Source organism: Rutilus rutilus, assembly GCF_951802725.1.
Source record: "Rutilus rutilus genome assembly, chromosome: 25".
NCBI classification, from domain to species: Eukaryota; Metazoa; Chordata; class Actinopteri; order Cypriniformes; family Leuciscidae; genus Rutilus; species Rutilus rutilus.
Genome location: NC_140229.1, coordinates 9,631,335 through 9,656,698, shown reverse-complemented (window position 1 = coordinate 9,656,698; position 25,364 = coordinate 9,631,335). Strand labels below are relative to the sequence as shown.

Genomic DNA, 25,364 nt, shown 5'->3' with positions numbered 1-25,364 from the left:
GTAAGTAAACAGAAAATTGAGTTACAACAGAGGATATTTGTTGAATCGGCATGATCAGACTTGTAGGAGGTAGATCACACAACCTCTGTTAGTCAGAAACGTTAAATGCAAGTGAAGTATCCCATGAACTACGTCAATTAGTGTGTGAGCGACTGTGAGTCACTGTCTGATCAGCCAAAAGTCAGAGTTCCATTATAGCGCGTTCTCGATCAACCAAAAAGCCAGAGTTCCATAGTTCCAGAGCGCGTCCCCGCTGAGAGGAGGCGTGTCCGCAGACACGGCCAAGGTCTTGCCGCACTCACTCAGCATCGCGTCTGTCCTCTTTTGTCATGCTAAACTGGTCGGGGACAGAGAGGACCGACCGCGCATCATTCTCCTCCTGATGCTTCGTCAATGGGACACTAAATAAAGGTTAGTTTTAATCCTTCAACTGCAAACAGAGCTCAAGAAAAATCAATTGGAGCTTTAGTGAAGAGCGTAACTACGTTGATACGATTAAGTTAGGCGTTTTGCATAGTTTCAAAAGAGTTATTGTTGGGAAATTAATTTTGTGGACTAAAGTCGGGTAGGGATTGACAGAGAAGTTCTGAGCCGTCGTGTGCTGGTTTTGTTCTGCAGTAAAGTAGGTTAAAGGCATGTTTATAGAACTTTAGACTGACAAACACGGCGTGACGCCAGTGAATGGCGTTTAAACAGAGTCGCGTGCGTGGTTGTTTGCTTTGCGGCGCAAGCGAGCAGATCGTTGATATTTAACTCGCTTAATCCCAGTATATTAAAGCGATTAGCGGTGAGTGCAATAGGCTGCCTCAGTGTTAATACTCTCCTAACTTGTTCAGATGTGTTTTTCTGTTTCATGTGCATCCACATTCTTTTAATCTCTCTCTCTCTCTCTCTCTCTCTCTCTCTCTCTCTCTCTCTCTCTCTCTCTCTCTCTCTCTCTCTCTCTCTCACTCACTCACTCACTCTCTCACACACACACACACACACACACACACACACACACACACAGATACAGATATCCCCTCAATGTGTGGTAGAACTGTAGTATAGGAAGTATAGTTACTAATGCATTTGATGGAAACTATGGTTAACATGGACATTTCTTAGGGTCTGCTTTGCTGGAATATTGGTGCAGATAGCCCTAAAATTAATCAAATCTTTAAGCATGGCACTTTTTGTTCTGTTCCGTCATCACTTTGGCAGGGTCTTTGTGCTGAAAGGCTGACAAGTGCTGCAAATCATCACACAGAATGAATGTGGTTTGTACAGGGCAGACCTGAATCTGGAAATTCCAGAGTTTAGTGAAAGTCAGGTTTTTGGAGTCTGTTCCCAAGATCATAAACTAAAGCAAGCTGTTAAACTTTAGAGAGCAGTAATTGCACTACACATGATACCGTTATGGAGACATATAGTATGTAATTGTACACTCCTTCAGTCCAAGACTATGCTCATCAAATGATGTGCTTTAGGCTGGGAGGGAAGGGAGGGTTTCTATATGTTTGAGAGTTGGTGTCAGCCGGTGATGGAGAGAGTGTGAGAGAGACATCGCAACAGACCTGAGAATTTGGCACATTTGAGAGAGCCTGAGCTATAACCACATATCATAACATTGCAGCTGAAGTACCTCATCACCTCGTTCCAAGTAACAGCATTGTTTCAATAACAATGAAACAACTGCCATGCAACGTCACAGTTCACATAATTATTGACAAATGGGGCAAGATGAAGAAAATTTTCCAGTGCTCTGCCTCTGTCTGGATAAGACAATCAACTCAGCCCTTTGTTGGTTTAGAGGAAAGCCAAAGCTTTCTCAGGTGGCTGGCGATGGTGAACTCAGGGTGAAGGATTGTGTCGCTGACAGCGTAAAACGATCCCCCACTTCCTTCGCAGACTCCTCATAGGCAGCCACAGACTGCAGGAGTGGGCTTCTCAGGAGAGTCTGATGGGAAGTTTGAGTGTTCATGCAGTGTGTTTCAGGAAAAGCCTGTGTGCTTACAGCATGTCTTTTGCGCATTGATTATTATACATGTGGCAGAAGCTTGCAGTGGTGTTCTGAAATGAGGAGGCAAAGTCTTAATGTTTTTTTAATTTAAATATAAATTCATGGTCCAGTTACACTAATGTTGACACATTTTTCAGGTTAAAGTGCCCCTATTATGCTTTTTTCGAAGATTACCTTTTATGCAGTGTGTAAATATAGCTGGCTGTTTATGAATGTAAAAGGTCTGCAAAGTTTTAGAGATCAAAGTGCACGGCACCTATGTAACATTGTAACAAATTTGTAATTGATAGACCAATCACAACAAACTGGGCCGTCTGACCAATCAGAGCAGAGTAGGCTCACGGAAAAGGAGGGGTTTAGAGAGACTGAGGGCCCTATTTTAACGATCTGAAACGCAAGTATCAAGCGCGAAACGCAAGTAACTTTGTGGGCGGTTCTTGGGCGCTGTTGCTATTATACCGGTGGGATAAATGACTCTTGCGCCCGACGCAAATCTAAAATGGGTTGGTCTGAAGTAGCTTCATTATTCATAGGTGTGGTTTGGGCGTAACGTGAAATAGGCTAAATCAATCAGAGCGACATCTCACATTCCCTTTAGGAGCAGGCGCGTTTGTTCCATGGCGGATTGCTATTATAACGGCGGATTTGCCAGACGCGCGCCAGGAGCGGTTCACAAAAAAGTGGCGGAATTGTTTTCTAAACCTGCAAAATAGCATCAGGGAACGTTTGCGCCGGAACACGCCTCCTCTTTGCGCTGAACAGCCCCCGGGAGCGCAAGTTCATTCCCAAGTTTATCGACGTGCGTCTGTGGAGGGAAAAGTCCGCTGTGCGCGGGTGCAAAATAGGAATGATACATGCGTCAGTGTACTAAGTCAATTGCGCTGGGTGCAAGATAGGGCCCTGAATCTTAGAACAGACCGTTTTCAAACTCTTCGAGAAATGAGGTGATGTGCAATGTATATTATGAGAAAATATGTTTTTTGACCTTTGATGGATGTAAATCTACTGTAGGAGACCTCTAAAACAATTAGGAACCTTTAAAATAGCATAATAGGGGCACTTTACAAAACAACTCTTATTTTGATTTATATGATTTTGATTTTTGATCTATTTATTAAAAAGTATAAATCCACATAAAATTTTTACATCCGTTCCAAAATAATAAATATAAGAACGCATAATTTTTTAAAATATTTCATGGATATTTTTATTTAATGAATTTTCAGCTGTTCTTTTTAATGGTCTACTTAATTTAGGATCATCAGTGATTAAAAACTCGGTGAACACTGGAGGCGTCATCATGATAGTCACAGACATAGAGATGTACCTTTAATTTCACCCAACTGATTGCTCACTAAAAAAACCTCACAAATCACTTTTTCAAGTCATTTCAAGTTTGGATGTGACGTGACATAATAAAGCAGCGATATTAAGTGTCTGAGTTGTCTACTTACTTATGGAATTATCTAATCGCACACATACATCACGGAGACGTTTATTTGATGTGCGTGTTTACATCTGGAAGATGTATTTTTTAGAGTGTTTGCTCATCTGCAATACGTCTTTAGGACGTTTCCTCTCAGATGTCAAATAGACGTTTAGAAAATGTCTTTAAGATGTTTATGATTTAGAATGTATGTAAAATTGACATCTTAATGACGTCTATCAGATGTTAGTAAACAGCAGATGATTTCCAGATGAAGTGATCTTTAACAGACATCTTGTAGATGTGCGTGTGCTATCTTTCACATTTGCTCATCATTTATTCATTCAGAACGATTTGCGAATGCGGAACGTGCACAAAAATTAGAGATGGGAATTATCTCGTGAACAGCGTAATAGGCCAATCGTATATCTTCGGAGGAAACGCCCCTGACATGTGGTTACTGGAGAGAGCTATATTCCATCCACCTATTTTTATGCGCATTTTGGGATATCGCATTAAAATTCGCTGAATGTAAATGCTATGATTCGCATAAATTCTAAAAATACACATAAAAAAAACGTATGCACCCAATTGAGGCGTGCTTAAACTGATGCAAACACATTTACCGAATAAATCCCTTGATGCGCAAGAAAAAAAATCCTCAACCGTGGATGTGATTGGATAACTGGACTAACCAGCAGACCAATTTCATCGCACAACATCTCAAATGTTAGATTAATCAATCTGAAATGACTGAGCCAAAGTCTGTCATGAGACGCAAGTCAATTATGATGTACGAAAACGTCCATTTTTATTACAGATATTTTGCACCAGTTTCCCAGGAAGTGACGATTTTGTACTCTGGAACACGTGGAATGAAAGCACTGCTTTATTTGCAAATGTTTTATGTGATATTTCAATTTTGCGGCTAAGTTAAATTCATAACTTTGGATGGAAACATAGCTAGTGCTTGTATGATCAGTCAGACATTTCCCAAAACACTCCCAAATCTGTGGATTTTTAAAAATATTTTTCTTACTTTTCACACTTCTTTTGTTTTTATGTAGGCTAATTATAATTACTAGAGACAAACCCTACACCTAATTTGCATTTTTTTTTACTTGTCAGAATTTAAAAACTTTTTTGCTTTATTTATGAATAGAATTTTTTCCAATTGAGGACATCGCCACCAGGAGGTTTTGTCAGTTTAAGCCCACGTCTGGAGATAAAATCAGTAGTAAAGTAAAGAGAGAGGGAAAGAAAAGGAAAAAGAAGGGGAGAGAGAGGATGTGCCACCAGACTTAAGGGGAAAACCAGTCTTGTGGATTTAAGTCTTCTGAAAGACTCTGTGGACTTTGCTTTAGAAGAAACTTCAAACTGGATCTGAAATCTGAGCTCTTTCTGGATCTGTTTTTTCACTTAATCAAGAGACCGTGTCTCTCTTTCTCTTTCTGTCTTATTGAGCCGAATTCATATCATGAGAGGGGAAAGAGTTTTGTCTTCAAAATACCATAGCTCTTTGTCATTTTATGTAACTTTATTTGGTCATCATAACTTTTAAAACAACTGTGAATGTGTATCATACTTGTGGGCTTGTACGTCTGAGGTAATGATTTATTACAGCTTAATTTCCTCACCAGTGCAAGCACAATATTTTTATGTTAAAATGACTATGTGTGTGTGGTGTGGTTTCTCCTCAGGGTGTACTCTTTGTCTGGGTAAATCTTTTTCAACCACCCAGAAGAGGCAAATCACATGAAGAACATGCTGCCAGAAAAGACTGCAGGACCCGCACTGTCCCTCAGCACGGGTGAGTGACATTTTCTTCCACCTTCCCCCCAAAACCCCCGATCCCGCACCCCTGCCAGCCCCCCCCCCCCCCCCCCCCCCCCCCCCGATCAGCTCTTCGGCTTTGATCCAATCTGCTCTTTTCATAAACGGAGTCACTTGCTTGCAGCCTAATTGATCCCCTCCATTATCATGCCGCAGACTGTTTTATACACAGGAAGAGTGCAGTTCAGTGCCATCTGTTCTGCTCTTCTGCGCTATTTTGTGTTTGTTTGCTTGTTTGTTAAACATGTAAATATGCTCATCAGTCTCAATGAATGTTATTTCCTTCTTTCCAATCACTTTTAAACATTACTTGTAATTTTCCACGAATAGGATACAAAATAGGGCCTTAAGCGTTTAATAGTTAGGAATTTCTAAACTAAATGCCAGTAAAAGGAGTTGCTTAAACGTCTAAAAATGATTGATAGCCAACTTCAAAGGTCAAACTAAATATTATAGATTATTTTCTATTCATTTTAAATGAGGTTTGGGATATGTCTAAATAGTTTAAAACCCAGATTTGTGTACATTTGTAATTCTAGCACTAAATGTATATTTTATTATTATATTTAAAAAAATGTTGTAATGAGTAACAAAGTTTCAAATTTCACCTAAATTCGTTCAGAAGCAGCTAAGCTAATTAAGGACAAAATAGTTTGATAATAGTTATACATTAAAGAATGCTTGTTGTATTTGTTTGATCAGATTCTTTTTACAATAACTTGGTGAGCTTGATAAGTGAATTCAGGAATATTTTCGGTAATAATATAAAAATGGTGTATGTTAAAAATAGTCTGTTTATTACAATAAATTGAATGATTCGACAAGTGATTTTGACATTGTATAATTTTAGTTGTATACATTTAAGAAGATCAAGACTTTGGAGGTAGGACAGTCCAAAATCATTATTTAGGGGGAAATGCAGACATATTATATATTTAAAACTTGCTACATTTCATGCAGGCTTAATTTTATGTTACATAATGGTTTATCTAATGGATCTTAACAAAAAAAAAAGTGTAATGTATTCATGGAAAGCGCCACCTCTGCTTTTCTTCTCTTCTTTTCTCTTTCTGTCTCTTACTCTGTGGGCTTTGTGTTGGCTGAGAGACCTTGAGTTTATACAAACACTCATCTTACCACGATGTAGCTGCAGCTGTACAAATGACCATGTTACCTTGTAAGTAAATGACAACGTGAAATCCCATTCATATGGCTCCAGGTCAACCACTTAGCTAAAATGATTTACAACCCAGAACAGAGATAAACATTCTGGAGTACAGGTGGTCCACACGCATGTTGTGTGTTCCCCGACGAAGACCACCACTGCTCCCACAAATCACACTCCGGTTGCGGAGGAGTTCTAACCCGGTCCCTTTCCTCTGCTCACGTGCCAGAAAGTACAAACCCATTCTGGCTGTGGTTCTTCCATTTTTAGGCAACGCTTTCCCCCCTAAAACCCAAGGCATCCATATTTGTGTGGGCTGAGATTTGTATGAGAAAGCTGTAGTCAGCTGAGCACATGTGCCCCTTGAACTTCAGCAAAACCCAAAAATTAGCCAGAACACACGTCTGATTTCTCTGTTTATTTTGTCAGATTTTGCAAACTTGTTTGTGCTCGTGTCTATGACAACCTTTCCAAACATTGAGCTTTTGTATTAAAACAAGATCGCATCAAGGATTTGTCATGTTACAACTCTTGATGGTTCCAGTTAAATGCAAAACTGCTCTTTCATTTCCCTGATGTAATTTCAGTCTCCATTAAAATTTGCATGCCTCCAGATGTTTCATTTGGCTTTGGTTTTCCACCACTTGATATCAGAGGGATTTATAGGTAAAGACTTTGTGTATATTAAACCTTAAAGGGGTCATATCATGAGGAATAAAAATTTCCTTTGTGTCTGAGAGTCTTCTAAAGCCATACGATGGCTTTTTTTTAAAGAAACAGACTGAAATTTAAGTAAATTTTAAGAGATTTGAGAGGTCAATGACAAATTAAGTTTGCCATGAATGAACGATTGAAATCTATCTCGATCCTTCAGTAGGCACCATGTTTGAATTTGCACAGCATAGACTGTAAAAAAAGATGGACAACGCACCTTCACTCTCCTCCATTGTAGAAAAGTGAAGCCGCCAATGTCCCAATGACGCTGATTCAGGACCCGAGTCTGCGCAATAGTGAGCGTGAAGTGGATCCGTGGTATCAAGGCCCCGCCCACACTCCTGCAGAATCTGTTAGTACAGTTTACTGCAGAACAGCTCATGTCGGTGGGAAATAAACAGTTGTGAAATTAAAGTTAAAGTTCCAATCTCCTCCCGAAAATCAGTGACTACTTCGCTCAGAGACAATCTCAGCTGGCAATCATGATGTCACACTCCTGTTTTTATAGCATCAAATAACTAACTAAAACCAAACTTATAAAAAAAGAATAATAAAATAACACTTGAACTTACATCAGCGTGATTAAAAACTACCTAAAATGACAGAAACCATCTTTGGAAACCATTTATTTGTTTAGTTTGTCTCACGTCCCATTAGATTACATGAAGAGGGTGGGGTTTATGACCTATACTTGGTCCAGCCACCAGGGGGCGATCAAAACATTTTGGCTTCACTTTTCAGGACTTGTGCAGCACACTTGATGCACAGGCATAAATTACCTTCTCTTTTTTTTTTTCACCAGACACAACAAAGTTTCATTCCAATGGCGGCACATTGGTTGGATCCTGTGTTCGTGGCACACGCTCCAAGGCAGAGCTTCAGGAGTTGATGGAGAGCTTGCAGCGCAGGAAGTCCGCTCTGGAGGCCAGCTTAAAGGCTACTTCAGACCGCGGTTACCTCACTTTGTCCCCCCCTCCCAGTCCCCACTCAGCTTCTTCCTATCTACAGGACCGTCCACCCCTTTCTATTCGAGTTCCCGCCCCTTACACACCCTCCAGCAGCCTGAGCATGCCACCATCACCCCACCAATCAGAGCGCCCCATAAGTCCAGTCCCAAACCAAACCCGTGGCCGGCACCAATGGCAGGACAACCTGTTGATTTGCCACCCTTTAGAAGGACGAAATCCCAACACTGCCAGCTCACTCCTTTCTATGTGGAACGGCTCTTCTTCTTCCTACGTGACTGATGCTCTTCCTTCATCCCGCCGAGGTCCAAGTGGTGCAGCCAGCATGCCCTCCAGCCCTCGCTTGGGGCGCAGACTGCTAACACGAGATGGGGAGTCCACTGTTGAACCATTGCTCCGCCAAAGGAAATACTCCACCGGCTCTCTGAATGGCCTGGGGGGACATAGTCGCTCTCTGCCCAGGTTGTATCGCGGAGACGCCCCAATGCTTTCTTTGCCTCCCCGGCGTACCACCAAACCACGCCGCAGCCTTCCATCCTTGGAGAAACCACCAGATGTGACTGTGATAGCCAACCTGACCAGCAGTTCTCGCAGAGCCAGCCTTTGCTCTGTGGGATCTGCCCCATGTTTGGATCTAGGAGTAGGAGAAAGGCGGTTGTCATTTGGTAAAGGAGGCCTGGGGCCTGGCATGGGGCCGAGAAGGGGCAGTATCAGTTCTCTCAGTGGAAAAGAAGAGCTCAGAGATTATCATCAGAGACAAAGAGATGAGAGACTTCGAGAACAGGAAGTGGAAAGACTGGTAAGAAGACCTGCACTCATCCAAAACAAACACACCAGGGAGTCTCAACCAGGTTTCAGAATTCTCTGTTAAATCACATATCACATGATAATATTATTATTTTTATTATTATTGGATTTATTAGTAGTAATTTTATTATATTTTAAATATTTATTTAATTAAATATCTTTTTTATGTTATATTATTTTATAATTTATATATTTATAATATAGAATATCAATGCATTTTAATTACCCTTCATGTTATATTATTTTTTATATTTTATATAAAAATAGAAATGATGCTTTTTATTATGTTATATTTTATATTATTATTAATATATTATATTAGCTAAAATATAATATATTTGATTAGCAACCTAACATCTTAGTGAGGGAATTTATTTTGCTAATATTGTTCCCTATAATTCTCAGCCTTGAATCTAGCTTTTTGGTTTCAGTTTGCATCCTTTAAGAGAATGATTAGACATGTAAAGTCAAGTCAAGTGAAGTCATCTTCATTTATATAGCGCTTTTAACAATGTAGATTGTTCCAAAGCAGCTTTATAATGATAATAGGAAATTAAAGTAAAGTGTTTTGGCTTTATAGCAGCTCTAGAATAAACTTATTGTCCAGCTAATGTTAGTTTGATTGATTCACTTCCGTCGCAACGATCATTAGTTATTTACTTAGGGGCCGCTAACACGACACCGTTCTAACAGAAAACTCTTAAGTTCTTTTTGCGCAAACTTCAAAAACACGAACCAGTGAGAACGCCAATGGCGTGCACATGCGTATTACGAGTTCAGTCTATAGGTATGCGCTTTTGAATATATGTGTGCAGGCGTGTAGTCCTTCCCTACAAATCCACCCTCAACATACAACTTGTCTGGCCTTAAAATTAATAATACAGAATTTGTATCGCTTCCACGTGTAAACGCTTTATCTGTAGAGAGGTAAAGGGAGGGGAGAGAGGCCTTCACAGGGAAGAGCCTAGTTGACATTTCAGGACTGCGCTGTCGTCGCGTCCAGGTGCAGGTCCTTCATCAGATCTGGATACAGCCTGGATCCAGCGGACTGCGGTAAACCTCGGGATAAACAGAGAGACTAATATTAGCGTAGACGCCATTCTTCTTATGATGTAACGAGTACATCAGGATTTATGGGAAGTGTTCCCGGTTCCGGCTGACCTAATCTATGCAGCCTAACATGAAAGTGTCAAGAGGACTTTGATCTGTTCTTGGCCTGGAGCGTTATAAGTGCTATTCACACTCTTTCATGTGCTAGAGACTTAATTAAATAACATTTCACAGCTAAATCAAAACCTTGAGTGTGTATGAACCAGCTGGTAAACACGCGTTAAATTAGTTTTTGCTTTTCACTTAGACCTTTATGAGAACTTGAAATGTTGCCTCAAGGTCACATGATAACTGAGCTAAAGCACTGCAATTGTAGCCAAACCATCTGATCTGATCACAGGGGCGTGTGGAGTGAATGTTTGGTGTTTGTTTGTCTGTGCAACTAAATTAGTTCCGTTCCACCGGGCCAAATCCCACAACCCACTGCTAAAGAGCCATCAATGATACAAATCATATATCAAATAAACAGTGCATTTTATGTATAATCTAATATTTCAAAGATCAAAGTGCCCCTATTATCTTTTCCCGAATATAAGCTGTTTATAAATGTAAAAGGTCTTAAAAGGTTCAAAGACCAAAGTTCACAACAAATAGTTATTGTCTCCTAAAAAAAAGAATAGATTCTGAACTGCTGAAAAGAGTTGTCAGCAATTCCAGTCTCACTTTCGTAACATACCTACGTAGGTTTGTAAAAAGTTTGCATAATTCCAGCCTATGTTCTTCATCGGCTGCCGTCGAACAACATCTACTTTGACCCTCCCTCAAACAATGTAGTTGTAGCTGAGGCCTGGAAGAGTTTGGTTCACCAATCACAACAGACTGGGCCATCTGATCAATTAGAGCAGAACAGGGGATTAGAGAGACAGACTGTTTTCAGATTCAGACTCTTTGAGAAATGTGAATGCAATGTATGTTATGAGAAAATCAAAGTGTTTGCGACCTTCGATGCATGTAAACCTGTTGTAGGAGACCTCCAAAACAAAATTAGGAATCTTTAAAACAACAAAATAGTGGCACTTTAACTTCAGACTAATGAGCTCAGTCGGTTTGGTTTATAATATAATGTATCAGGTAGTGTATGATCCAAAAGTCTGAGACCACTAGTAGAAAGGGCTTTTGTTTTGCTTTATATTAGATTACAAATAACATAGAATCAGAATCTTAAATATTAATTTAGCATCGTAATGTTTTTAAGATTTTTAAAACCCCAAAACACTGTCCATTACCAGTTTCACATAAATCAAATCCATATCATCAATGAAGGCTAAGACTGTTTAATTTTTCGTTCCACTCTAGGAGCGCCAGCGTCTTGAGACCATCCTGTCCCTGTGCTCTGAGCTGGGCCGGTCCGATCTGTGCCAGATGGAGACTGATTCGGGTGTCTCCGCTGTGTCGGACCTGCAGAAGATCAACCGAGAGCTGGAGAAGCTGCAGGTGTCTGATGATGAATCTGTGTTCTCAGACTCTGCAGCTGTGTCTCTGGACAGTGGGTATCTGGGTAAGGGTCGGACAGAGATACTGACTCAGAGACAGCGCAGACTCAGCGGACACAGGGAGACCAGGCCCCAGTCACCCACCACTAGCCTACGAAGCTCAGCCCCCTCGCCCTCTCCACATCTCCGCAGCAAGGTGAGACACTGCACAATATGTACCTGAAGACAAAAAATATTTTTCTTGTATTTTTTAACATGTTGCGTCTACATTTACCATTACTGATGTCAAACAGTGAATATCACTTTTGGAATTTTTTTGGGGGTCATCCCAAATTATTAAGAAAAAATCTTATTTGTAGGGCCATTTTTTTCTTTTTCTTTCTTGTTGTGGTATTATTTTTTTAGGATAATTAAGTGTATTATGGCCATTACTAAATTCTTAAATTCTAATTACTGTAACGGGAAATAAATGAATGATATACATTTATTCATTTATTTATTAGTTTTTAATTATATTTAGTTAACAATTTGTTGTCTGTGATGTACCAAATTTAATCTGTTAAATTAATTAAAAAAATATATATAAATATTTAAAATGTAAATAAAAAAACAAGATTTTACTACCATTGACAGTAAAGAATATTAATGTAAATTATTATTCCTTTATTTAATTCTGGGATAATTTGGTAAAATAATTAGATAATTAAGTATATTATAATGAGTATATTATCTATTTATTACTAAATTCTCATTATGTAACACATTAATCTAATTCTCATCAGTGTAATGTGAAAGAAATTGATATATTATTTAAATTGTAGTTATATATCATTGTATTTGTTGTAATTTTAGTAAATTCAGGTTTTAAAAAAACTTACTAGTAATTATTTATTTTTTTACTGTAGCTTTTGATTTGAGGTTGAAAATGACCATTCATTTCTTCATGATATTCACTCTTCTATTCATTTAATCTCCAAATTACATAGGTATTTCTTGCCACAGTGATGTTTCTTCTTACTGTATATACCAGTGTGTTCAAATCTAAAGCAGCCTACAACTGTGTATTCAATATTCCAGATTGAACTAATGATGCAGTGGAAAGTATGCAGTCCTCTTGGATCTAAAGTATGCTAAACCGTTTGGGAATGCTGTGGAGTCTTTATAACTGACACACTCTCTGTTGATGTCTGTTTCTAAGCATGCACGACGAAGTGAACTTTGACCTTTTAAAACGCTGACCTTACACAGTTTCCGTCTGCATTTTAAGCACATAAGGTGCAAATTCCAGCTCAAGATGGGGACTTTGTGGAATAAGTGTTTTTCCGTTGGATACCTATTATGACATAATGGTGTGTTTGAGTTTAATAGATTTTCTCTCAGGAGAGAGGGGCAGTTATTGCCTCTCCTGCAAGAGGAGAGGAACAGGAAATGACTCTATTCCAGGGTGGATTTGCTGTGTGTGTGTGTGTGCGTCTATGTGCTCAAGACACATGTGACAGTAATTGTTGGAAAGAAACACAGATATGAAAGAATGCAGATCTGCATATAATTTCTCCCACATTTATCCTCTTCTCTCAAGCAATATTTCTTAATAAACTCTCATGACAGTTGCTATTTTTGATCACAGTTTTCATTTAAATATATGCACTGACCCATCCGCTGCTAGATATTTCTGGTAAATGTCAAATGCATGGAGATCAGACGCCATTATCAGACAGATGCGGCTCTGTAGTCTTGCATCTGTTGCTGAGCTACATTCCTCTGCAATGTCACCGAAAAACTCGTGGCCTCAGAAACAGCCTAGTTAACTATCCATAAAGAGCTGTCATGAGGAGCTGGATATTCATTTCAGAGTTCAATCTCATGTCAAGTCTGAATGTCTGTATTTGTTTTTAACTTAATCTTTTCAGATCATCATGTAATTGTGATTTGTTTGTTATATCAGTCAAGAAACAATGAACAATGCAGGAGTTCTGAACAAACACGGAATTGCCCAATCATCATCCAGGACTGAAACCAATCGTCTTATAAAGTATGCCTGATCTCTAATGTTTTTGTGTTTTTGTGTGTTTTTTATTTTTTTTAAGCAGGTATCTGAAGACAGGCAGCTGAGGCAGGAAGTGACACGTATAGAAGAGGAGAGGATTCAGGTGTTTAACAACATCGAAGAACTTGAACAGAAGATCCGAGATCTAGACACACAGATGGACGAGTCTATCAGAGAGGTGTGTGTGTGTGTGTGTGCTTAAATGAAAAGCTTTATGTGTTTTAAAGTGAGGTAACATGTTAAGCATTCCTGTAGCTCAAACAGTAGAGCGTGGCGCTAGCAACTCCAAGCTCATGGGCTCGATTCCCAGAAATTGCAAGCCGTTTCGAATAAAAGCATTTGCCAAAAGCATTACTGTAAATGTCTCTCACAGACTGATCTCTAGATCAGATGATTATTTTAGTGTTATTTTAGTTATGTTTCTACATAATATTATAGTATTTATTCATATTTTGAATTAACTTTTAATATATATATATATTTAAATCTTAGTTTTAGTAATTTTATATACTATTATCATTTTTATTAGTTTTTAATTTTTCTAAACAGTTTAAGTAATTTTAGTACTTATTTCAATAAGTAGCAATTAGTAATTCAACTAGTATTTTTAAACGGATTTCAATTAGTTGCCATGGCAACATTTCTAATTTTAGTTTGAAGTTTAAGTAAATTTTTCATTTATTTAAATTATTATTATTTTTTAATAGTTCTAGTTAACAGTAAGGCTGCCCCCAACTAAAGATTTTTCTAGTCAACTAGTAGTCGTTCATTAATTTTAAGCCATTAGTCGGGATAAATAGCCTGTTCTGGCAAAGCAAAAGTAATGATTATGAATGTGTCAGAAAAAATAGCAAGGAGACATTTTAATTGTTTATAAACCTGAAGGGTACTGCCGACGGTATGTGCATAGTATGTGCCTAAATAATAATGCACATTTATCTAGGTTAACGTCAGAGCAAGTGGCCATCTAAAGTTGCTACTACTTACATGTTTCTAATGACAAGCCATATATGAGGTTGATGGATGTCAGGCGAACGTTTGGATTTCCTGCCTGACGTACTGTAATTGCTACAAGGACCCGCCGTTAACATTGCGTCCCTCACGGACTGCGTGACTTCGCCACTTCCTGTGGAGTTTTTTTTTTCTGCGACTAACCGACTAATAAAATTTTGGTCGACCAATGTTTAGTCGACTATTAGGGGGCAGCCCTAGTTAACAGTAAGAACACTGTTCTTGAGGAAATAAAGTCAATAAACACTGTCTTGATCTCTTCTTAGATGGAGGTGGAGAGAGCTCTTTTAGATGGCGAGCAGGAGGCAGAGGTCACTCAGCTACAGAGCGATAAAGAAATGCTGGAGCAGCTCAACCAAAAACTGGGGAACATGGAGAAAAATGCTCAAAGAAATCAAACTCGGGTAACCATCAGTTGACAATGTATTTGTACAGCTTGAAAAGATTGAAAATAGTATATCAAAACCTCAGGACGAAGTCTCCAAAAAGGCAAACAAGAGGGTCTCATTTATCTACCGTACGTAGTGTGAACGTTTTTACACAGAAATCATGATTCATGAATTTAAATTTAAGAAAACATGTACTCCATTATTAGTGAATTACACCCACCAATGTCACACCTACTTACCTTTTTTTTCCCAGTTTACCTCTTCCTTGCTCTAACCCAACCTTGCAATTTCTCTATTTCTCTGTCCATCATATTTGTGTCCATCTCACCACTGTGTGCTCTGTATGTGTATGTCATCCGTACGCGTCGCCACTGCTATAGGACAAAGCCCTGTTGGAGGCTGAGAGAGTTAAAGTAGAGAGGCTAGCTGAGCTGATTTCAGAGCAGAAGACCCAGTTGGACACCTGTCCTGAAGCACTGAAGGAGCAGCTACAGATTCAGCTATCCAGGGTCAGTCAGTTACCGTGGTCTCCCCCGTATCCGCTCCCACCTATGCGGCCAACTATTCTGCTGTCTGTCTCTCACAAACACTTCCTGTTGTGTTTTTTCCTCTCTGCAACAGCTCTGGAAATACCATTTTTTCTTGTTGGTAGGCCTTTCTTCTCTGTGTTTTAACATACCCAAATTTCCTGAGACTTTGACCTTTAGTCACTTTTCTGTTTAGAACAATCCTGTGAATTATTGCTGAATGTTCAGTTAGTTTAGTTTGGACTTACATCATGTAAAAAATATGCAGTATATTGCCTCATGCTAAGTGTTGTTGGCTTTTTTTGGTAGGACACTGAAGCTTTAGAAGCGGAAACAAAGCATTTTGAAGATTTGGAGTTTCAGCAGCTGGAAAAAGAGAGCCGTCAGGATGAAGAGAAGGAGACGCAGACGCAGCAACTCCTCAGAGAGATTGCAGAATATCAGAGATCTGTTGTCACTCGCAAGGTGTGTGTAGATGATTTTAACCTTGGAGTGTTTGTGTGTGGTCAAAGAGCTTTTTATAATCGTATTTTTCCCTCTGTACACAAAAACTGTTTGCATTAAAGGAGAGGTTACTTACCCTGAAGAAGCAGTCGACCCAGATTACCCAGCAGGCACAGCGGGAAAAGGAGAACTTCTTGAAAGAGAAGAGCAACCTCACTTATATGCTGCAAAGGGTGAGTGTATATATATATACACAGAAATGTATAATATATTTACATGCAATATATACAGTGATTATTATGTTTCTAGCATATGTTTGGCAACAGTTCTTCTAACCCTAATTGATGGAGTGTGCAGCTTTTCATTTCTTAACACAACCATGTCATGGCCACATTCCAGGATGACAATGTCAAGATGCACTTGGCTCTAATTGTGAAAGAATGATTGGGAGGGCGCATGAAGAATGCTTGACTCTTACATTGTCAATACAAGATCTTGACCAAAAACTGAGGCAGCTCTTGATATAAATAAATGTTGTGATGTTATTTCCATCAAGAGGTGCATTCATTTTTGTCTTTCTACATAGTTGTTTAAGAAATGAAATCATAAACTCTTAAGCATTTGCCTATTCAAATCCAAAAAGCAATTTTATTTATTTTTTGGCCAGGCAGTATATTATTGTAATTGAATGTAATCATTTAATACAATATCAAACCAAGTGGTATCTGCAAAAAAGACAATACAATATGATGTTTAGCTATTTTAGACATGTTCCACTAACTACAAAATGCCCAGATTGCTTTTTGACCTATACATGTATAGTTTATCATTTGAAACGTGAAATGTTTTCTTGAAAATTGTACTTGTGCTATCTTTCTTTATTCAGTATATGACATGTGGTTTATTATTTTGCTATCTAATGCAAGATTATTCATACATGTTTACACATTTCTTAATGGTCTCTAATTCCTCTTCAGGAACGGGAAAACCTTTCATCTCTTGAGAGGAAGTACTCTGAGCTGACAGGTGGTCAGGCGTTTCCTCTTAACCCTGTGTCCATGAAGGAGGTATTGCAAACCAATTCTATGAGTAAAGAAGAAACTAAGCTCAGGAATGACAAAAAAGTTTTTTCAATATTGAAAGACTATTTTATCTTTCTTTGAATATTCCAGCACTTTCGCTCTCTGGAGGAGAGGAGGCGGAGTAATTGCAGTAAAGAGGGCGGAGTTCTGCTGAGTGACAGTGGAATGTCCCGTAAAAGAGAGAGGCAGAGCTCCGGAACCTTAAACTCTGCCCTTAATCGCAGTCTGTCTCCCAAGGTCAGACAACAGATACGGCACATCGGAAAAGTATTTTATACAATCTTAAAAGAGCAATTTACATTTAAAATTTCAGTGCTCATGGTTTTATGTGGAAGGGAGGTTTAAATGGTCTCTTCTGCTCTGTATTCTTAATTCTGTAGCCCCATATGCCGCTGTCTCAAAGCTCTAGCTGTGGTAGTGTACTCCCCCGCACCCTGTCTGTCACCTCCCGTGATCTGGACACTCGCCGCCTGCTCAAGGGTAACACACTGATTCATCTCATGGCACTGACATTTCTACAGGTCTACAGTTCTACAAGTTTTAAGCATAAAAAATATATATATATATATATATATATATATATATATATATATATATATATATATATATATATATATATTTATATTTATGTATGTATTTATTTTTATTTATTTATTTCTGAAATCTGTTAAGCATATTTATTTGTATTAATTAAACATATGCACATAAATAATATATCAAATTATTTGTTACTCTCCTTTTCAGTGCACTTTGTGTGTATTGATTAAATAATGTGTGTAGTGATTAAATAATATAATAAAATATTTCAAATATATTGATATAACTTACCCCATAATGATATTAACATCAATAATACCTCAAATTGTGAAGTTTATTGACACAGCCGTTTCTTTTTGACAGTTCTAAGCATTTGACATTTCATTGGAAATTATATTATATATAATATATTCATATTATACATGTACCCTAACCCTGATAAATGTATAATATAAATGTAAATCTCGAGAGAAATACATTTTTCTTTTAAATTATTATTATTATTATTATTTTAATTTTTTTATTCTTTCTCCTTTGGTCTTGCAGCAGGTCAAATGTATCTGAATGACGAGAGGCAGAGAATGAGTGAGATGTCCAACAGAACGGTTTCTGAGACAAACGTCTTCCTGGAGCCATTCCACTACCTGGATAACGGACACAACTTTGACACAATGAGCGTGGACAGTACAGAAAGCCTGGAGACCAGCGTTTCCGCCTGTTCACCGGACAACATCTCAAGGTGAGACCAAGACTTTGATGAAGATCAGGATAAGTCTTTTCTGACCATTCAAATCGTATTTTTTTGCATCCAGTTTTTTAGCATTTAGATGTTACAGATACTTGCTGGAAACAAACACACCCCTGCCTTCATTGCTCCTCCCTAAAATGACAAACACAATATTTTTTCAACAGCGTTTCGCAAAATCGCTTGGCACACAGTAACATCCACTTTAAATGCAACTTTATAAAGTAACTCTAATTGTATTGTTGGCATTAACATTGTGTCAAATAAGAAATGTGTGTATCTGTATTTTGTGATCTGTGAGAGTTTAAATGTATTTATTACTGTTTATAAGGATGCTGTATAGACAGAAGTCTGCCTTTAAGTAGCCCAGATAAACACACATCCTGTCTGAGGAATTTTTATTGCATTCCAAGGTCGTTCCAAGTAGCTGAACCTTAAGATGCTCTGGAACGCATTGCCAAATGAGGTTAAGGGTTTACACCTCTGATTTTATTGGACAATACATTATTTTTATACTAGATTTTTACTAGAAAAATCTTATTAAGACCTGAAAATCATCAGTTTAAAACGCAGGGTCTAACAAAAAGTGTGTGCGTGTGGTCTGTACAGCGCCAGCACAGCTAACATGGCGAAGATAGAGGAGATGGAGCGCATGCTAAGAGAAGCTCAAGCTGAGAAGAACCGACTGCTGGAGCACAGGGTACATCGGTCTCTTTTTTAACTTTCTTTTCTCTGGATGTGCATGCTTATCAAAAAAATTCCAATATGCAGATTAATGAAATCAGAATGTGTTTTCTTTCTCCTCTGCAGGAGCGGGAGATGGAGTTGCGCAGACAGGCTCTTGAAGACGAGAGGAGGAGGAGGGAGGACTTGGAAAGGAGACTGCAGGAAGAGACAAACCGGCGACAGAAACTAGTGGAGAGAGAGGTGAATCTCAGGGAGAGAGACATAGACAACTGGACATGGAAGAGAGGAAGATTAATCTTACAGCATTTAATGCAATTCAAAACTCTTGATTATGGATGCACTGATTTAGAAACACACACAATGGATAAACAAGAATAAATACAAATAAATATTCTAATATAACAATTTTCATTAGTAATTTTTGTACTTCTAAACCTTAAAACCTACTTCTTCTTTTTGTTTGGTTTTTACCAATTTTTGATAGATTCTAATTATAGATGATGCATCATAAAAGCCTCAATCTGTTTTTTTTTTGTTTTTTTAAATCTATGACATAAGACGCAGCCAGAATCTAAAATTAACTTTTTGCCATGTCATCACTGTCAGGTGATTTTAGAATTGATCATGCAGAAATATTTTGTTTCTGTGACAAAGCCTGTATTTTGCAGCATAATCTGTAATGGGGTTATTTTTGTCCTAATATTTATGTCTTCCATATTTATTGATTATATTATGAGTGTAAAATGCTGTCGATCCTATACAACGCAATAAATGTACCTTTTATAATAATAATAATAATTATTATTATACATTTTATTTATTGTGTGCTTTTCAGGGTACTCAAATGCTTTACAAGAGATACAAATAACAAAAGCCAGTAAAGCAAAAGCTTAAAAATAACAAAAGCAATATAATAAAACCAGTAACACAACATTAATCACACATTAAAAGCTTATTGCTGATGGTTTTAATTTGATGATTATCAACCTATAAATATGGGTGGCTGATAAATGAGTGGATCTCTGCCTCTGATCAAATCTGAGAGAGTGTGTATAGACACACTCATACAATTTTAACACCTTGTTTAATTTTTGCCATTTGTGTCTCTAGTCTCGTCCTTTGACACGTTATCTCCCAGTGAGAAAGGATGAATTTGACCTGAGAGGTCACATCGAAGCAGCGGGTCACCATCCTGAAACTTGTTTTCACCTAGCCATCACCGAGAAGACCTGCAGGGGGTTCTTGGTCAAAATGGGTGGAAAAATCAAAACATGGAAGAAGCGTTGGTTCGTCTTTGACCGCAATCGAAGGACGTTGGCATATTATGCTGGTAATTGCACTGACTTTTTATTTGGACTTGTCAGGCTTTATCAACAGTGTCTGTGGCCCGCTGTGAATTACCATAGAATATTAAATGTTTATTTGTCACTCATTTTTAAACAGTTTTAAAATGTGCTTACAGTAATGCATTTCTAATAGGGTAGAAATGCAGAAATTTGAAGCGTTTATTTTGGGTAGTGCACTTTATTTTTCAGACAAAAAGAGTGTTCGTTGAGCTGTAAACATTTAAATCGTCCATTAAAGTATTGTAATTGTCAGCCTTTTTTTCTCCTTTTTTTTAAAACCATTTTTTCAGTGATAATTATGAACAGGTCACAGATATATTGAATCCAGAATATTTCTTGAATTCCATGTTTTAATTTTTTCCATGGATGACAGTGAAATGTAAACTTGAACTATTATCTAAAGATGACCTTAATAATAAGTGATGCAAAATAAATTTACCATGAAACTAGATTACACCACAAGGGGGCAAAACTGAGCTGTGCCCTTCACAGACATCACAGGAGACAATGGCTACGTTCAGCACTAACCTGCAAATCATTGCAGATTTATCATACAAATATCTGTTACCCACCACTTTTATTTGACAGAGTTTTACTTGTTTAGCTTAACCTTTGTTAAATTGTATTATTAAACCGTAAAATACAACAATTAAACAAAGGTTGAACCGCATGCTCTCTTCAAAAAACATAGATGGTTTTATTTTTCTCCAGATAAACATGAGACCAAAATGAAGGGTGTTATCTACTTCCAAGCCATTGAGGAAGTGTATTACGACCACCTAAAGAACGCACACAAGGTGAGCTGCAAAAATAGTGCTCGTTGTTACAACTGATTATTTTTCCTCCCATTAATCTTGTTCCATCCACACTCTTATTTTCCATCAGAGCCCAAACACCTCCCTGACGTTTAGTGTGAAGACGCATGACCGGGTTTATTACATGGTGGCTCCTTCCCCAGAAGCAATGAGAATCTGGATGGATGTTATCGTCACTGGAGCGGAGGGATATACACACTTCCTGGTGTGAGCAGGGCTCATCTGTAAAACAAGCCCAAAGTGACCTTCACAGTTCAGCTCGGCCTGCTGAAAGGATCCGGGTAATGGGTACATTTTCCATGTCTTCCTTTCAGAAGAGGTTACACTTTTATGATTCTCATTTATCAGGACTGATCGTGAAGAGAGCGTCGACTGTGCATTTGCAGTCATCCATGACCTAGTTTGGAAAAACTGGTGCTTTACCCACTGCGTCCTGTCCTGAGTTTACAGAGGCAGCTTTTGGACTTCAAAGGTACCAACTCTTGAATTTTTCACCCCGTTTTGTTCACTTCAGGGGTGAGACGTAGAACAGCACTGTAAATAAGAAATCCTTCACTGGTCTTCACACTTCACAAACGTGCCAACTCATAATGAAGCTTTGACATGGATATACCTCAAAGAAATAACTGGTCGTGCTTGTTAAAAAATGAAACACCAAAGTGTTCCTGGTGTGCCATACAGACTCTAACAAACATCAGGGTATTGGTCAGTACTGTTTTTATATCCAACAGTACTGAACATGAATTTAGAAATGTTATTTCAAATAACATTTGGAAAATGTTTTTGTTAATTGACCTCTATATCGCTATGCAATTTATATTATTCGCTCTTTTACCAAGTGCCTTGCATTTGTCAATATCTGATGAGTATAGCTATATATTTAGCTACAAGACTGTTTATTATAAGTGTTTTTTGTACTGACCTATAGAGGGCTGCAGTAATGACATATTTTTGTAGGCCAACCCGGAAGTTAGCATTGTTCCCTCGACAAAAACACAATAGGATTTTAAGATATGTGACTATCAAAAGTTAATGATTCTTACACGTTTTGTTCATCATGATGATCTTCACAAATGAACACAACTTTTATGAAATTTGAAGCGTGAATACAATCGACAATAGTCAAAAGCTAAACGTAGGCTATAAATGAACTACATACAGTCACATGACTTCAACATCACCATCACTAAGCTTCCACAAACTCTTTCAGTCTTTGTGTAAAAACATTTTCCCTGAACTTTTCAGTTATAATAGTTTGCAAGAGGGCAATTATAAACACAACAGTGCAATGTGAGTAGATGAGTTTACCTGTTCGGCTGATGACGTTTAATGTCACGGACAATCTTTTTCAAGACACATAAAAGCTAAAAAAAAAAAAAAGAAGTGAATTACTGATGTATTTTATGTTGTAGTGCTTTTGTTCATCACAGAACTTATTTCAGGCATTTAACCATAAACCCATTAAAAAAACAAAAAGTCGTTCCTGACTTGGGAACGATGGAACCGGAAGTGCTAAAATGCCATTTCTGGGTTTTGGCCTACAAAAATACGTCATCCCTGCAACACTCTTATTGTGCCTCCCTGATGCTCAGGAACATTCCAGAAGGAATGATTTAGCTCCAAAGACAAGCTGAATTTGTGTTTCAGCATGATATGAATGTAATGACGTACACCCATCAGATAAGATGCCATTGAAAAGGGTTTATTTAATAGATAAGGCTTTTAAATAATTTAGCACAAAATTATTATTTTCATAATCTTTTTGATTGAATTCATTGATTTCTCAATGCCATTGTGTGTTGTACCGCAACTGACCCGTAGATGGTTTTGCTTAAAGCGATATTGAAATGATTGCAGAATTTATTCACTGCAAGAATATCATTTGAACCCCAAGCTGAAAATGTTGATTTTTAAAAGTTTCGTTTTATAACCACTGAACAAATCTATATGCATGTCTGAACTTATGATTGTGTATTTGATCTTATTTTTTTAATGTAGGAATCAGTATTATTTCATTTAGAGTATTATTAGCAATACAGAAATGATATGATTATCGGTGTCAAGAAGAAATGCCAAGGTTGTCGTATTAGGTACAATGAAGGCACATGTGCTGTCTGAAAGCAAAACATCTAGTTCAGTGGTTCTCAAGTGGTTTTGTTTCAGAAACCAGATTTTAATACACGCAGCCTTAGACATCAACGACAAAATTGGATCAATCTATTTGTTTTACCATCCAAATGGTATGCAATTTTAATAGTAGTTGCATTTTATTTGCATTGGGGTTTTTTCTACCATGCCATCATCCCAGTTAAGAACCACTGATTTTTGAAGACCAAATTGTCTTGTCATTCTTGCAATCATGTCTGTCATTCAGCCTTTCTGGCAAATACTTCCACATTTTCACCAACAATTTAGGCCGTGAAATGAATAAATTGTAGTTTGCCAGCCAAAAGATCAGTGTTGATGTGCACTTTGAGACTGAACAGCATTTTAGAGGTGCTTTCACTCAGTAGACAATACAGTACATTACTGCATAAGCACAGCAAAGCGTTATATAGATCACAATAACAAAGTACTTATTTAAAATGTATCATGATACTTTTATATTCAGCTTTTATCAGTGTTTTTTAGATAAAAGCAATATTTTTACTGTAAGCATGTTTTTTTAGCTCATTTAAAATGTGAACGATAATAAAATCATATGTTCGAGTAAACCAGATGTTTTTTTTTTCTTTTCATTTGACTGTATTTTGAAAATGATGACGATAACGTTGGCTTTGAGCTGTATGTTTGTTTATATGTATGCGTCATTTGTTATTTGTGATGAATAACTGTAGAACATGGCTACAAAATGAGACATGAAACATGCACACATTTTCATCCCGCCTCTCACACCTTCTCACGGACTGTTCACCCAGAAACATGTGATCAAGTGTGATTCAATAAATTCATTACAGCTAGAATGTTCAGTACGGCCCATCTGTCACATACACTACCAAGTTTTATAAACATGCTACATACAGTAGTTCACTTTAAACATTTTGGATAGATAAATTGTGTTACGTATGTAACGTGAGAGTCCATTTTAGAACTCCTTGCCTCCTCACCACACCTCTCTTCTTCCCGGTCCCCCATTGGCTGACCTAGTGAGGTTGCCATAGCGACGTTTTTTTCAGTGGAGCATGGATAATTAGCCAAACATCTCCTAACAGAGAACATCTTTTCGCTGGGGGTGTTTGTATATACACCGATAGGGAATAAGACACATTCTGTTGTTACGGCCCATTTTACAGTATCAGGAGAGTTTATGACAATCCACCCAGCTCACATTGCTCATTATTGTAAAAGGAATATGATCAGAAGGGTATGTAATATCAGGCAACATAGTTCAAATCTTCTGATGGTATCATATTTCTATGCGTTTCCACTGGGTCTTTGCTTTGAGACGTAGGAAATGGTGTTTTCACCATGTTTCATGTTTCAAAACAAATCTCTTAGAGAGATTAAGACGTTAATCTCATGTTGGGATGCACATAAACTGAACGCATATGCAGATAATCTGAAATCGCATTTTAATCCCATTCTTTGTGATTATATCTTTATGCGATTCTTTGTCTGCGTGTAATTATGAATATGGCTTGTTGTGCCATCTGCTTTAGGGGAGGATCACCTCTGGTACTGTCTAGCATGGCTGCATTAGCATGCCAGACTATATTCCATTAGATTTAGACAATTTCATCCTATTTTGAGCTAGGGCTCAAAATAGGACCCTCATGCCGGATTTATCTTGTGCACACATCTTTTTTTTTTTTTCTGCCTTAGATCAGACTGCAGGCTGCGTTTGACATTTTCGCTTTACAATGATTCGCTTTAGTTTTTGTAATTGAGGCTACGTGATCATCATCATTATTCATATTCACAATCAGACCTCAGGTTTTGCAGAGTTTGGAGCAGCACATTCTGTGACGGAAAAACAGACCATTTAGTGCGTATGCCTTTCATCATCTTCAGACCCCAGGGGGGTGTCAGATCCATAAGCAAGGGATGGTTTCCATTAACAGTGAGCTGCTCTTTGGCTAATCACCTTGTGAAGTGGTGAAGACCTCGTGTTTTTCCAGTTAAACAGTCCTACTGCCCTGGGCTCTGATTTGGACAACAGAGCCTTGTTTGTGCTGTCTCTCTCCATCCTTTGTTTGTCTTATTCCTTATGGGAAATTTGCAAACTCTTTCTACCTCTGTTCACCCCGTGATGGAGATCAACACCCGATTGAATCTCTGT

The 25,364-nt window shown here is 38.0% G+C and overlaps 1 protein-coding gene across 8 annotated transcripts; it reads left to right on the top strand.

Annotated features, from left to right (window-relative positions):
- The first annotated feature begins 259 nt into the window (after window positions 1–259).
- On the top strand, window positions 260–22,548 carry phldb2a (pleckstrin homology-like domain, family B, member 2a). 8 transcript variants are annotated; one of them, XM_084399743.1, is made up of 18 exons: window positions 260–411; window positions 5,129–5,238; window positions 7,943–8,904; window positions 11,319–11,651; window positions 13,546–13,680; window positions 14,780–14,917; window positions 15,283–15,411; window positions 15,739–15,894; window positions 15,996–16,106; window positions 16,851–16,940; window positions 17,046–17,192; window positions 17,336–17,435; window positions 18,039–18,231; window positions 18,847–18,937; window positions 19,048–19,164; window positions 20,035–20,254; window positions 20,982–21,067; window positions 21,156–22,548. In XM_084399743.1, the coding sequence occupies exons 2-18, from the start codon at window positions 5,184–5,186 to the stop codon at window positions 21,294–21,296; spliced, it is 3,204 nt and encodes a 1,067-aa protein (XP_084255869.1). In that variant the 5' UTR covers window positions 260–411; window positions 5,129–5,183; the 3' UTR covers window positions 21,297–22,548. The 8 variants fall into 8 exon arrangements, with proteins under 8 accessions (XP_084255869.1, XP_084255867.1, XP_084255868.1 ...); XM_084399741.1 differs by having other exon boundaries at window positions 274–411; window positions 17,046–17,222; XM_084399742.1 differs by having other exon boundaries at window positions 274–411; window positions 13,543–13,680.
- The last annotated feature ends 2,816 nt before the right edge of the window (window positions 22,549–25,364 follow it).

Excerpts from the sequence above, each read along its gene's own strand:
- phldb2a (XM_084399740.1), top strand. The coding sequence starts at position 5,184 with ATGAAGAACATGCTGCCAGAAAAGACTGCAGGACCCGCACTGTCCCTC. Across the intron at positions 16,941-17,045 it reads ACCCTGTGTCCATGAAGGAG|CACTTTCGCTCTCTGGAGGA; the intron begins GTATTGCAAACC and ends TGAATATTCCAG. Across the intron at positions 19,165-20,034 it reads AGAAACTAGTGGAGAGAGAG|TCTCGTCCTTTGACACGTTA; the intron begins GTGAATCTCAGG and ends TTGTGTCTCTAG.